Raw genomic sequence first — 14693 nt, 5'->3', positions numbered from 1 at the left:
CACAACTAGACCAAACCTTTATTGGTATATTAAGACTTATGATCTCTGCTTATAATAATTTGATGTTGATTCATTAATCAAATTTAAAAATCTGAAACATTTGTTACAATGATTGGCCATAAAATTTTAGCATGAGGCAACACTTATAAATATGTCAATAAAAATGTAACATTTATTAACTTAAAAAACATGTTGATAATGTAACTTGGTATGTATAGGCTGGAACTATTCCTGGCTGCAGTGACTAATAAATAGTAATAACTAATAAATGAGACCCTCAAGTCTTTTTACCTGTGAAAATATTAATGAAGATATATATTGAATACTGCAATTGAAGGGATGAGAATTAAGCACACATTGTTTCTCATGTGTATTTTCGTATTGAATATAATCCTGTCCGAATCGGGAACACTACAGGTATATGAGACTAATTCTTCTATAAGGAGAATTAAGCATGTACGACTTGAACGAACCATGTTGGTTGCACATGATCATTAGTTGACTTAATAAGAAAGTCATTTATTGTATTTTACAGATCCTGAATTCATATCTCACTTATGATGTGTGAATTCTGTTAGTGGTTACTATGTAAATACCTCGATAATCGTGCATAAAGTTGTAAGGGGATATAGGTAATACCGCAAAGTTTGAACATAGAATTAATGGGATATATAGCTACTTGTTTTATTTATGATTTTATCCCAAAAACTCTATCACTGCATATAATAATAACATCGAGGTAAATCGGGGTTAGCTTTATATTTACTAAAACCTAAATCTAAAACTTAGAATCTAAACCTGAATTCAACGGAGATAAAAATAATAATGTCATCTCCAAACTTATTGGATTTTGGGTAATTCGAATCCAATAAGAAAATAAATAGTTGTTTTAATATATTCATTCTAGTCTGACTATAATATTTGACATATACTAATTTTACAACCTTCCTATCAAACTCTAATACACTTGGTGAGTAGGGGTATGGAAATAATGAGTATAAATAATTTTAGGGAATTGAGAAAATAGTATGGACACTATTCTCACACTTGATGTGTTTCACTTTGATGATAGCATTGATTTTTTATTAAAGTTTGAACAAAAACCTTAATTTATAAATTTTAAATTTCGATGAGCTATAAAGTTTTAATCATCTTATCTTTATTATTATTATTATCAACCAAACCTAAAATAAAACTATCAAATTTACTAAAATCATTATATGATTTACATAAATAAACATATTAATAAAATAAAACATAAAATTAAGATATTTAATTAAAATTATTTTGCTACAAGTAACTTAAATATTTGTCTTAAGTTAGATTTGGTTCAAAAAAAACTTTGCCTACGTAATCGTCTAAGCTTAAGAATTTTCTTTTTTTATAATAGATAATAATAGGAAAATAACAAGACATCAAAATTGTAATGTTCTCTTTCATTTTTCTCCTAAAAGAAATTGTCACGTATTGATGCAATTGTTCTTAAAATAGCAAAATTGTTGGGTAAAAACTAAAAAGTACCATCTCATAAATGAAATGAATGTTAGTTAAAAATGTAACTGATTGATACTCCTAAACCTTTCCTTATTTACTAATGATGAATAATTTTTTTGTATTAATTGATAATTACAATTTTTATATGAATGTAATATTTATACATTATTCATTTGTATTATTTTTTTAGTTTAAAATCTCTGCATCGTCACTCTAAAGTTTTTTTACAGTGTCAATACATCATCCACCATTGATTTGTATTGCTTTTATTTTTATTTGAGAGTCTATGATGATTAATATATAAATTGTGAATGATTTATTGGCAGTATAAAAAACACTTGTACTTTTGGTGTATATATATTTAATCCTATTTTTTAAGAGTCAATATTAATTAAAAATGAATGGTGAATAAAACTCTTACATTGTCGGTGGATACCTTTTTTTCTCTTTTTATATTCTTAGTTAGTTTACAGGTAGCAAAATTAAATAATATCCAAAGACTTCAATTCAAAGAAAGACCACAAAATATAATAAAATATAATATAGCTTTCCTATAAATACCTTGTCACAAATATTTATGTCAAAGCTTTCATTGAGAAAGAAAAGTGAGAAACATTAGTGATATATAGAAACATGAAATCACTCTTTCAAAAACATGTTTCTCATAAATTGCATCTATTCATTATTTTGTGTTCAACCATATCCATGATCTTTGAATATGTTTGTGGTGTAAATCTACCAAATAATGAAACTGTGCCAGCAGTGATTATATTTGGAGATTCTATAGTTGATTCTGGAAACAATAACTATATTGATACACTTATCAAATGCAATTTCCCACCATATGGTAGAGATTTTGGTGAAGGAAATCATCCAACTGGAAGGTTCAGTAATGGTTTAGTCCCTTCAGACATCATTGGTATACAATTCCTTACTCTTCCGGTATCTTCGAAAGAACATGATTTATGATAGAGCATATGACGTCGTTCGATTTGATCTATGTAGTAGACCCCACTTGTTGGAATAAAGGTTTTGTTGCTGCTGCTATATATATCCAACAACCAAACTTTTATCCCACCAAGTATGGTCAATTACATAGATCGAACGATGTCATATGATAGAATATTATGACGTCGTTCGATTTGATCCATGTAACAGACCTCACTTGTTGGGATAAAGGTTTTGTTGTTGTTGCTATATATATCCGACAACCAAGCTTTTATCTCATCAAGTAGGGTCGTTATATGAATCGAACGATGTCATAGTATACATATATATCTTAGAGGAAAGAACAGAATAATGGATATTTTCTTTATGCAATTTCTTACAAATTTCTTGGACTCATTTTTCAGCTGCAAAATTTGGAGTGAAGGAGATTTTACCAGCTTATCTTGATCCAGATTTGCAAATCCAAGAACTTCTAACTGGTGTAAGTTTTGCTTCTGGTGGTGCTGGATATGATCCTCTAACATCTGAATTAGTGGTAAATTATTAATATTTCTTTAGACCCTTATATATATATTTCGATTACATTTAATATCCCACAAAATGTGCTACTATATGTGACGCTTGTTGTGATTGATTGAAAAATATATTTAAGTCAAAAGTTTAACATTAAGTTTTTTGTCTTACCAATTATAATAAGTGATACATTTTTGGGACAGAAGATGTGTCGATAATTTCATATAGCATATCTTAAATTTAATATTATTCTAACTCTTGATTATTTTGTCCTTGTTATAAGTCTGTGATGTCATTATCAGATCAATTGAACATGTTCAAAGAATACATAGGAAAATTGAATGATGCAATTGGTGGAAAGAGAACAACAACAATAATATCAAAGAGTATATACATTGTGTGTATAGGAAGTGATGACATTGCAAATACATATTCTCAAACACCATTTAGAAGAGGGTATGATATTCAATCATATACAGATTTAATGGCTTCAGAAGCTTCAAATTTCTTGCAGGTAACTTTATTTTTTAAATGTTGCATGTATTTTTTTCTTGCAGGTACCATTTATGTTTATCGTTTTTATCGGCAAATGTTAATATTTGTTATGGATAAGACTTAAATTATCAATCTCTTTCTCTCTACGTCTAATCATTAAATCATTTTATAACTTTCATTTTATTTGTTAAAATTGCTATGAGTGAAACTTAAATTCACAACTTTCTTCAATATATTCCTTAAATTTCTACACTTTAACAATTAGAACACCTTATGAGTCATATTTATGTTTATATTGAATGATATAAGTGGATGAAAAAAAAACCATGCAACTAAAACTTGGTAAGATGGTAAAAATGAGTCACATATTTTTTTTTTCTATTTTAGAATTTCAATATATTTTAAAATATACTTTATTTTCAATTATTCTTTTATCATCTCATATTACTTCGTTTTTAATTTAATTTCCGATATACATTAAATAAGATTATTTGAATTAAATTGTATTTAACTTTTATATCATTTATTGATGCACAACTTTAAACATCAAAGGTTTTGGATGCATTAACTTCAAAAAAAAAAAATTGATGTTTGATTCCCCTTAAGCAAGGTCTTGGGTGGATGGAAAAATGTTCATTAAAAGAGTTAGCCTCACATACTTGTGAATGTTCCCGACTCGAACAAGATTGCTTCCAGTATAAAGATAAAGATACATGTGGGAAACAAAAAAAATGGGACACCTAAGAATACCTACACAATGATCTCATATCAATTTTAGATATGATATATATACTTTTATTTCTCTCTCTCGAAAAGATAGCCACATTAAATGCAACATAAACAAAAATTAACAACTTTCTCTGCTCATAACTGTCTTGTACACGTTACCCTATGAAATTGAAATTAATAAGTGTTTTGTGAACAATAAATATTTTTGGCAACTTTTACACATCTTTTATTCGTATTAAATGTTAGCTTATTTACAAATGAAATACAAAAAAATATGGAGGAATAGTATAAGAGTTTTATACAATATTATTTTATTATTTGTTATTCATATTTAATCACTATAAACTTTTTAAAAAGTAATATAAAATAATATATATATTGATTGTATGCAAATATTTGAATTGTAATACTCAAAATAAAATCCTTGAAATGACAATAATCCTTCAAAAAGTAATATAAATAATGGGTGATGAATGATGTAAATATTTTTTTTGTTACATTACTATATTTGCCTAACTACATCAACTAAAATTAAAACTATAAATTACATAAACTAAAATTAAAAACCTTCCTACAAATATTTCTAAATTATTAAACATGAGATAGATTTGAATAGTGTAATATTTATATATTGTCAATGTAATAAATTTATCCATGTAATACATCATTCATTTGTATTATTTATATTTAGAAGAAGTCAATAATAATTAAATATTGATAATGTATGTATGACTATACAAATAGTATATATATTTTTTCTCAAATTTAAATATTTTTACATTTAAAATCAAGTATACAATTTTTTTATTGAATACTACCTTTTTTAAAGGTTAAATTGGTTTCTAAGATAATATATTAAAAGGTTATAGCTAAGGAGTATATCATTTTTCAAATAAAAAACTATTTCCCGTCAATGTTTCTGAAAAAAAAAACATTTTATTTCCACCTTCATATTTTCAAAGAATAATTGAGATTTCTTGAAACTAGTGCTGATGAACTTTAAAAGTTCAATTGTAAGACAAGTTACTTTGCAGCACTCAAATTTGTTGGAAGTCAAATATCAATTTCTCCACTTATTTAGCAGGATTGGTAGCTAAATATTAATGAGGAAAAATAGTATCTTCCGAAAATATATGATATTTATACATTATCACAATATCATCTATAATTTATATTTAATATTATTAACTCTTCAAAAAAGTGAATAATATTTTTTCCAATAACAATACATATTACATTCAATATTACTTTCTTCATTAGGGAATAAAGCAGTTGGAATATCAATTATAAACATATAACTTGAATGTCAAACATAGAGTAAAGAATAAAAAAAGGATGAGTCACTTTTTCTTTATAAAAAAGTTGTGGACTATTTAGTGAAAATTTGGTTGTAAATTAATATTTTTAGTTTTGGGTATCTTATAAACTACATATTTAAACAAGAGTATCTAGTTTTTTTTTTGGACCATATGAATTAACATATAAGTTTTTTACATGTTTGTGTATTATTTATTCATGTCAATCTTAATTAAAAATAATACACATGTATGATGAATAGTATAACTAACCATGTACAAATAAAAGATTAATATTGCATGGTTAATAATCATTCATTTTATATATCTTTTTTATGGTATCTTGAGTTATAAAAAATATGAAATGATTTGAATGCAGAAACTTTATGGATTAGGAGCCAGAAAAATAGGAGTATTTAATGTACCTGTAATAGGGTGTGTACCCTCTCAAAGGACAATTGGTGGAGGCATTATGAGAGCATGTTCAGATTTTTCCAACCAAGTAGCAATACTCTTCAATTCAAAGCTTTCATTTCAAATGGAATCACTTCAAACAAAATTATTTGATGCAAAATTTGTCTATCTTGATTCTTACAATCCATTGCTTGATATTCTTCAAAACCCTTCTAAATATGGTACTCACTAATCATAATCATTCATATTTCATATTCATCTTTTATTATCTTTCTCTCATTCTTAGTTCACTATATTGCATCATTCTACTATCTCTTTGAATTTGACAAATATCATTACTAACATGTATTAACTTATATGATTTTATAGGTTGATGACTTAGTTTAAAAAAAATCAACTTGGTGATGTAGCAAACTTATAATTTCAAAGTGTATAAAAGTTTGTGAGAAAGAAGAGTTTAAGGTATAAAAAAAGTTGCTAACAAGACGTTAGTCTAGTTATGTAAGGTCTTACTAGATCTCGTGAAAGATCAAAAGGTCAAAAATTTGATTCATTAGAGCGACACTAGTTGTAGAGACAATCACACATCCAAAAAAGATTAGTCCACTACCTATAATATGGGGTTACCCTTAGTAGTATAAAAAAATGTATAAAAGTTTGCGAGAAAGAAGAGTTTAAGGATACATCGGAAAAATTGTAATGGGTTGGGCTTAAAAACTTTTTCCTCCAACAAATCCTTGCAATCCCAACTCTTTCATGGCTAAATACAATTTTTTTGAACAAACCCAATTCAATTTGACATTTGGGCATTCTAATCAACTATTTTGGACTAACTTTTTTGTTAATTGGTGGTTGTGAAGGTTTTGAAGAAGCAGATAGAGGATGTTGTGGCACAGGGAACATAGAAGTTGGTATTTTGTGCAACCCTTACAGCATAAACACATGCTCAAATTCCTCAAACTACATATTTTGGGATAGTTATCATCCTACAGAAAAGACTTATCATGTGCTTAGTTCTCTAGTGCTTGATCACAAAATCAAAGACTTTTTCTAAGTGAATTTTTGGGCCATCTAAGTCCAATTATATAGACAAATAGGCTTAATAGTTGATAATTATATTGCTTTAATCAATTGGGCTTTAGTGATTGATATTTATACTATTTTTTATCAAATGGGCCTAGTAGTTGGCAGATATGATTGTAATTCAATTATTATTTTAGATGGTAGTGAGATATAGAAAAAAAATAAAGATGTTTTCTTCTATATTAAATTTGTTTTATTTTATATAAAAATTCTCAAATTTTTGTTTGCTATGGTTTCAAGTTTTTATTCTTGTTCTCATACCCATAAACTCATATCTCCTTCTTCATCCACTCATTCCACCATAAGGATGCTTTCGATCTAGGAGTCTTAAAAGAACTAATTTCGATACAATAAAATCTTATCAAACATCTGATGGAAAATGCCGAAACCCAATAATGTCAAGATCTATTGCATGCTTCTTGTGTACATATATTTTGGGTCTCATTTCCACTTATATTGAGTTTCTCTTCTTCTCACTTGACCCACTATTTAGTTTTAATAATAAATATTGTAAGCCACCATATATGGCTATGGGTAGTAAGTCAATTGTTGAGATATGACTCTCATTTATAACACATTTAAGCTTCCTTCATAAGCTTATTAAATGCTGATTTGTCAAGTCTTGGATGCTTGTTCACCACGTCTCTAAACTTGCTCACCAAGTTTCCTAATATTGCTCTCGAAGTTTTCCAACCTTGCTCTTCAAGTTTCAAAGTTCCTTATACACCTGTTGTCTATAAAAGGTATCACATAGAGAGCTTTGGTACATCACAAATTCAGCAACTACATTACTTAAATATTAGAGTGTTTGTGCTTATTGTGTGAGTGGTTTTATGGTGAGAATTCTTGTTCCATCTGAGAGAATATTTGTGAGACAAAATATTGTCTTTTGTCATTATCATTATAAGAGGATTTATTGTACTCTCTCCTTTTACATAGTGGAACTTTATTCGTGATCGTCTGTCGTTTTTTACCTCTCACATTAAATGGGTTTTTCCATGTTAAATTTTGTGCGTTATTGTTCTTGTTTCTTTACTTGCTTCTCTTTCGTTCTCAATTGATTTAATCATGTACTTCTGTTTAGCACTCTATCCCTAACCTTCATAATATTAGTGAGGTGTAATGACATATGGCTCTTTTGCTATTGAATATGCTTGTTTTTCCATTATTTTTGTGGGACATATTATAAGTTAATGAATATTTCACCAAAAAATAAGTTATTTATTGGTGTTTGGTCAATAAGCTTATTTCCTTATTTCAATGTGAGCTTATAAACTAAGAATTTATTTCATTTTATGTATCTATTTGTTTGCTTAGTAGTTAATCTTACTAAGTAGTTCTTATTCAGTAAAGTAGCTTATTAGAAATGTTTCTCTTAATTAAGATAATTTTTAATAAGGGAAGAGACTCACTTATTCCAGGAATAAGTTAAAAAACCTAATCTACATCTTAATTATTCGTTCTATAAAAATCTAATGATTCACGTAATTTAAATTAGTAAGTATATCTGAACTATTAAATTTTTATAGAATAGATAACTAACATTTAGAATAAGTGAATCTCCTCTAAAAAAGAATATATTAATACAACAGTACTTAATGGGCCTTCACCGATGGCAAGTACAAAAACTAAAATAAACTTAAGTTGTTCAACTAAAATCAATTTTTATTTTATTTTCTAGTGGCTAAAATTAACCTAGAACTAAAAACATTTAATTCTAGAGTAAATACTTATTTTCGTCTCTTTGATATTATCAGTTTGATCTTTCAAAAATTAAAAAATTAAAAAATGGTCTTTTATCATGTTCTACAACATTTTTTTTTGGTTTCCCACAGGTATCCTCGCACTGGAGGCAATCCTGTCCGAGTCGGGCACATCCACAGGTAAGTGGGGCTAACTCTCCCAACGGGCATTTTTTCCATCCACAAGATTCGAACCCGGGTTCTTGCTTAAGGGGAATCAAGCATGTACCACTTGATAGAGACTACTTTGACCTTAAAATAGATTAATTTGACCCATATTTAAAATTTTCGAAGACCATTTATGTTTTTCAATTTTTGAAAACTAAATTTTAGTCACAAAACTATTGTCAATGAGAAATTGACTGTGAAGTTATGTTCAGCCTCTCTGTACCCAATAAGACGTTAGTCTATTGATTTGATCCTTAGAAAAATTAAAATAACAATGATACTATTTCCGAGAGTAAGTGACATTTATTAGGATGACAACCATACATCCTAAAAATAATTAATTCTTTACCATAAGAAAATATACATAATAATACCCCAAAAAAAGACAATATGCTTTGTACTACTACCTCATAAAGGTGTTCATATTTCTAGTTTAAAACTTTAAATTATCTTGCTTAAATTTATAAATTGTAGAGAGTAATTAGTTTAAAGATTTCCCTACCAGATCATAGCAAATGTCTCCAAGCAAAATATGCATGAGTTCAATTTTGGACCTAATTTTAAGGAAACATATCATTTGTATGATTTATATATTTTCACCTCCCTCATTTAACTATCATAACATGGATACAAAATAACTCATATTATATAAAACAAGATTAAAAATGAATATATGAAAGACAAAATTGAGTTAATTATTATTATATAAAAGATTGTAGAATCACATGTGATTTAGAAATATATAAAAATGAATATATCAAAGAATTTAGATATTAATAAACATGATTCATCATATAGCATTGTGATATTGTTCGTTTGTATTAGTTGAGTTTCAAAGGAAGGGAATGAAAAAACTTCACAATCATCTCAAGAATGTATTTCTTGGTTTACAGGCGGCTTATCACTTTTATATTTAATTTTAGGATAATAACAACCTAATCAATCTAAACAATTTGTTTACATGAATTTTGTCGGTTATTACTGTATTATCCTTCCATCTATTATCCTCGAAAACCCAACTCGTAAACATGAATCTAATTTGTTGTGTTGTGGAATTTTTACTTCCATATGATTTTTACAATGAAATAATGAGAGATGCTAACATCAACTAGCACTCTCACCATAGTACATATATAAGTAGCTCCTACCAACATATAAATGTTTATACAATCAAATCAACAAAAATATCACAAACATAAAGAAGTGAAACTCAAATCATATGATGAACCTTTCCAACCTTAAATCTCTTTATGTTTGTCCTCTTCTAGTTATGTTTTTTAATCCATATGTTGTTACATCCATATCAAATGTGAAATCTTCATTTCTTGATGCTATAGCCATAAACTTTACATTTCCTTCTGTTATAGCTTTTGGTGATTCAATCTTGGATACAGGGAACAATAATTATCTTGAAACAATAGTTAAGTCAAATTTCAAACCATATGGAAGAGATTTCTTTGGAGGAAAACCCACTGGAAGGTTTTGCAATGGCAGGGTTCCTTCAGATTTTTTTGGTAGTTTCAACTTTCAAAAGTATTAAATAATGCATATTCCTTAAATATATATAAGGGCGAGTATGGGTATAACGGTAAGGTTGTCTGTCTTATGATTTGGAGGTCATAGATTCAAATGTTCGAAACAACCTCTTCGCTCTTGCAAGGGTTAGACTGTGTATATCTATCGTCTCAGGTCTAGGCGTAATGGTAAGGTTGTTTGCCTTATCACTTGGAGCTCATAGGTTCAAATTTTCGGAGACTGTGTATATCTATCGTCTCAGGTCTAGGCATAATGGTAAGGTTGTTTGCCTTATCACTTGGAGGTCATAGATTCAAATTTTCGGAGACTGTGTATATCTATCGTCTCAGGTCTAGGCATAATGGTAAGGTTGTTTGTCTTATCACTTGGAGGTCATAGGTTCAAATTTTCGGAACAACCTCTTCGCTTTTGCAAGGGTAAGACTGTGTATATTTATCGTCTTCGGTCTAGGCATAACACTAAGGTTATTTGCTTTATGACTTGGAGGTCATGGGTTCAAATGTTTGAAACAACCTCTTCGATCTTGCAAAGGTAAAACCGTATGTATTGTCTTCAGACCTCACTAAGAGGGAGCATCGTATACCGGCAATCCTTATATGGAGGCATACATGTAAAAGCACATGATTTTTGTGGTTTATTAAATCTTATACAATGCACAAGTAAAGTACATTGGAGATGAGTCACATTATTTATTATTTTCAGCTGAAAATACTTATACACATACATGTAAAACAACATGCTTTATTAAATCCTATACAAGGCATGAGTCACATTAGTTACTTTCTAACACGATTCTAACATAATTTCCAGCTGAAATACTCGGTGTTAAGGAATCCTTGCCACCATATCTTGATCCAGATTTACAGATTGAAGACCTCTTAACCGGGGTGTGTTTCGCCTCGGCCGGTTCTGGATATGATCCTCTTACAATTGAACGAACAGTAATACTCATACTCTTTATTTATCAGACACAAATCACTAATCCTTAAGGGTGTCTCGTTCTTTGTCCCAGAAAGTAACATTTTTATATTATTTGTTAAAATTTGATTGGTCTGGGACAGAGAATGAGACACCATAAAAAACAAGTGATTTCCGTCTTTAATTCTATTTCCAACATAGTGTTACAAATATCCTTGAACAATTTTCTTTTTTTTGGGTATATTAGACTGTGTTATCAATTGATGACCAACTAACTATGTTCAAAGAATACATAGCAAAATTGAATGGAGCTGTGGGGGAAGAAAGAACAAGCATGGTTCTAGCAAAAAGCATAATAGTCATTAGCATGGGAAGCAATGACATTTCAGGATCATATTTTCAGTCACCATATAGAAGATGTGTGTTTGATATAGACCAGTATACAAGTATACTAATCAATCAAAATTCCAAATTTGTACAGGTATATCGATTAAATTGTGTAACATTATAATAGATAGAGTATCAATATTACATATTCGACTTATGTCACTTGCTATTATGTGTATCAAATAGAAAACACTCATGGGCACTTAGACCCATCGATGTGCTAGAACCTGAAATCCTTATTTTCTAATATCCTGATAGTCACTCTATGCTCCCGGGAGGTAGGTATAATTAGTCGAACCCCATTAACAAATTTTCTTGTTTATTCTCTTCTATTTATTTCATGTCATTTATTTGATTGTTTCTCGTTTCTGGTGCACCAACAATATTAATAGTGACATATTGTTAGGATCTAAATATAAAGTGACTAGATATACCTATAGCTTTTGATAAACCTAACACATTTTGATGGAAAATGACTTGAAATTAATGGAAGGAACTTTATGAATTGGGGGCAAGAAAGATTGGAGTTTTGAGCTTGGGACCAGTGGGGTGTGTGCCAATGCAAAGAACTATAGGAGGAGGTACTCAAAGAAAGTGTGTAGTAGAAATAAATGATGCATGTTTGCTCTATAATTCTAAGCTTTATTCTTCAATTATGGCTCTCAATGCAACTTATCAAGATGCTAGAATTGTCTACCTTGATACCTATACTGGATTGAATGCTTTTGTCCAATACCCCAATCTCTTTGGTAAATTTCTTCATTTATATTAATTATTACCACTTTTACTCTTTTACTTTGTCAAACTTATTAATTTTGAATGAAGATAAATAATTTTACCTCATTAATGAATAATATGAATATGTTTAGAATCACTAATTATGGAACATGCAAACTTTTGAATCATTAATTAATATTGTACAAATTAATTGTAATTAAGGTCGGAGATAATCAAACTTTACCCTATACAAACCGAACATATATAAAATATAGTAATTTCAGTATGACATGTTTACCTATTTATAAAAAAATAAAGCAACATGTTTACAAGTTTGATGTGTTAAATAGACCAATAGATATGTGTCTTTAAATAGGTTAACATGAATGTTTTTAAATATATACATTTAACATAAACAATTAAATTTTTTATTTTAAAATTTAATATATTATAATATTAGTTATATTATTATATAATATAATTAAATATGTCAGTCCTATAATTTATTATCTATTAGGCTTAACAAGTCATTTAGATATCTTAAAGTATAGTCTATTAAGTTAAATATACTTTTCAAAAAGTCTAGCCTAATTTATTTGTGAAAAAAATTAGTTTAAACAATATGTTATTTTTTGTCCTTAATTATAACCCTTTATGAATGGACTAAGCATTAGAAATCTTTGACTTATAATAATTCTCTTAAAAAATTAGTTAGGTGACAAATTATAATAGAAAATGCTTTATAATATAAGTCTATTATACAAATACAAATTTGTAGTATTTAAATAATGATTCACTAATTGAGACATTGGTTTATGAATCAGGATTTGAAAATGGGAATGGTTCTTGTTGTGGCATTGCAAATGTGGAATTGGGTCCTTTATGTAATTCTTTTGTATTAAAAATGTGTGAAGATGCCTCTAAATATGTCTTCTGGGACAGTTATCACCCTACAGATAGAGCTTATAATCTTCTTACCTCAGATGCCATAAAAAAGACAATTCATCAGTTTATATGAGAATGAGAAAAAATCACTTTTCTTTTCTCAATTCATCAATTAATATATTTATATGTACCACACTATCACAAGTTATGTTATGCCTAATAATAATGTAGTATGAAGAGAATTATAATGTTAGGTGCAATACTTTGAGTTTTCAATAAATAAATGTGGTAATTGGTATTTATTTATTAATATTATTAGAGCATAAAGTGTTAATATAATACTTTGAGTTTTCAATAAATAAATGTGGTAATTAGCATTTATCTTTAAGTTAAATTAAGTGCATCATACTTTTTGTTTGTTTTAAAAAGGTTTTGTTAACAAGTATCCTAAACACTTTTTAAAGAGTACAAAAGGAGTAATTTAGTATTGTAAAATCAACTACAACATTTCATTAAGAACACAACTTTCCATTTGAAAATAACCATTATTACTTCCTTAAACAATCATTCAATCATCACTCATTTACATTATATTTTAAAAGAGGATAAGATACATTTTCATACTAGAGATAACTTATCTCCTTATATCCATCCAGTTTTTGATATGTGTCTTATTTTTTATAATATATTTTTAAATAAAAACTTCTTTATAGAAGAGAAATAAGACATATGTCGAATACAGAATGAAAACCTTATCCTAAATATGACATTCTTAAATTCCAAGTTAATTACATCAATTGTAGAAACATTCTAGTCCTGTTCTTATATTAATCTTTCAAACAAGAGAACATGCAATTTTGTTCCATTGTGAGACATTTTCTTCTATTAAGGGGATGTGTTTTCTTTAATGAAATTTGTTAAATAACTAACCCTGCGACTTTAATTAAAGCCAAATTTGAACTTTTTTGTTCTGTAGCATTAACTTTTTCATCTCCTAAGTGCAGGTTAAAAAAGGAAAATTAGTTAAAAATTTATCTTTTCTCCATAAACATTTATTTTCACAATGATTTCAATCCAAAAAAGTTTTTGGTGTGAATTTATAAATTACCTGGAATGAGGATTAAAGTAGAAGTAGATAACATAAAAGTGTCATCACTAATAAAGTTAGTAATTCAAGATGTAACAAAAATAGAACAGTTATGCAGTGTAGTATAGACTCAAGTTAAACAAAACAACATCACTTGAATTTTAGAAAATTGAGTAGGAAAAGTTATAAAAAAGTAAAAATATCACAGAATGCATTTAAGCAACAAAATTGGGCTGTGAGAATGTGAATACTGTTAGTACTTTAACAAATTCCAAAATTTAA

At 28.0% G+C, this 14693-nt stretch overlaps 1 protein-coding gene across 1 annotated transcript; it reads left to right on the top strand.

The window, feature by feature from the left end:
* LOC109330963 lies at nucleotides 2081-13629 on the top strand. Its single transcript, XM_019565227.1, has 10 exons — nucleotides 2081-2413; nucleotides 2847-2977; nucleotides 3239-3469; nucleotides 5854-6109; nucleotides 6749-6936; nucleotides 10092-10395; nucleotides 11228-11358; nucleotides 11583-11816; nucleotides 12216-12471; nucleotides 13264-13629. The coding sequence occupies exons 1-10, from the start codon at nucleotides 2128-2130 to the stop codon at nucleotides 13455-13457; spliced, it is 2211 nt and encodes a 736-aa protein (XP_019420772.1). The 5' UTR covers nucleotides 2081-2127; the 3' UTR covers nucleotides 13458-13629.

Source organism: Lupinus angustifolius, chromosome LG17 (assembly GCF_001865875.1).
Source record: "Lupinus angustifolius cultivar Tanjil chromosome LG17, LupAngTanjil_v1.0, whole genome shotgun sequence".
In the NCBI taxonomy this organism is placed as follows: domain Eukaryota; kingdom Viridiplantae; phylum Streptophyta; class Magnoliopsida; order Fabales; family Fabaceae; genus Lupinus; species Lupinus angustifolius.
Note: the sequence above shows the minus strand (reverse complement) of the source record. Positions and strands in the feature narration are given on the sequence as shown.

Coding starts and splice junctions, on each gene's coding strand:
- LOC109330963 (XM_019565227.1), top strand. CDS start 2,128: ATGAAATCACTCTTTCAAAAACATGTTTCTCATAAATTGCATCTATTC. Junction 6,937..10,091: donor ATCACAAAATCAAAGACTTT/TTCTAAGTGAAT, acceptor AAGAAGTGAAAC/TCAAATCATATGATGAACCT. Junction 12,472..13,263: donor CCAATACCCCAATCTCTTTG/GTAAATTTCTTC, acceptor TTTATGAATCAG/GATTTGAAAATGGGAATGGT.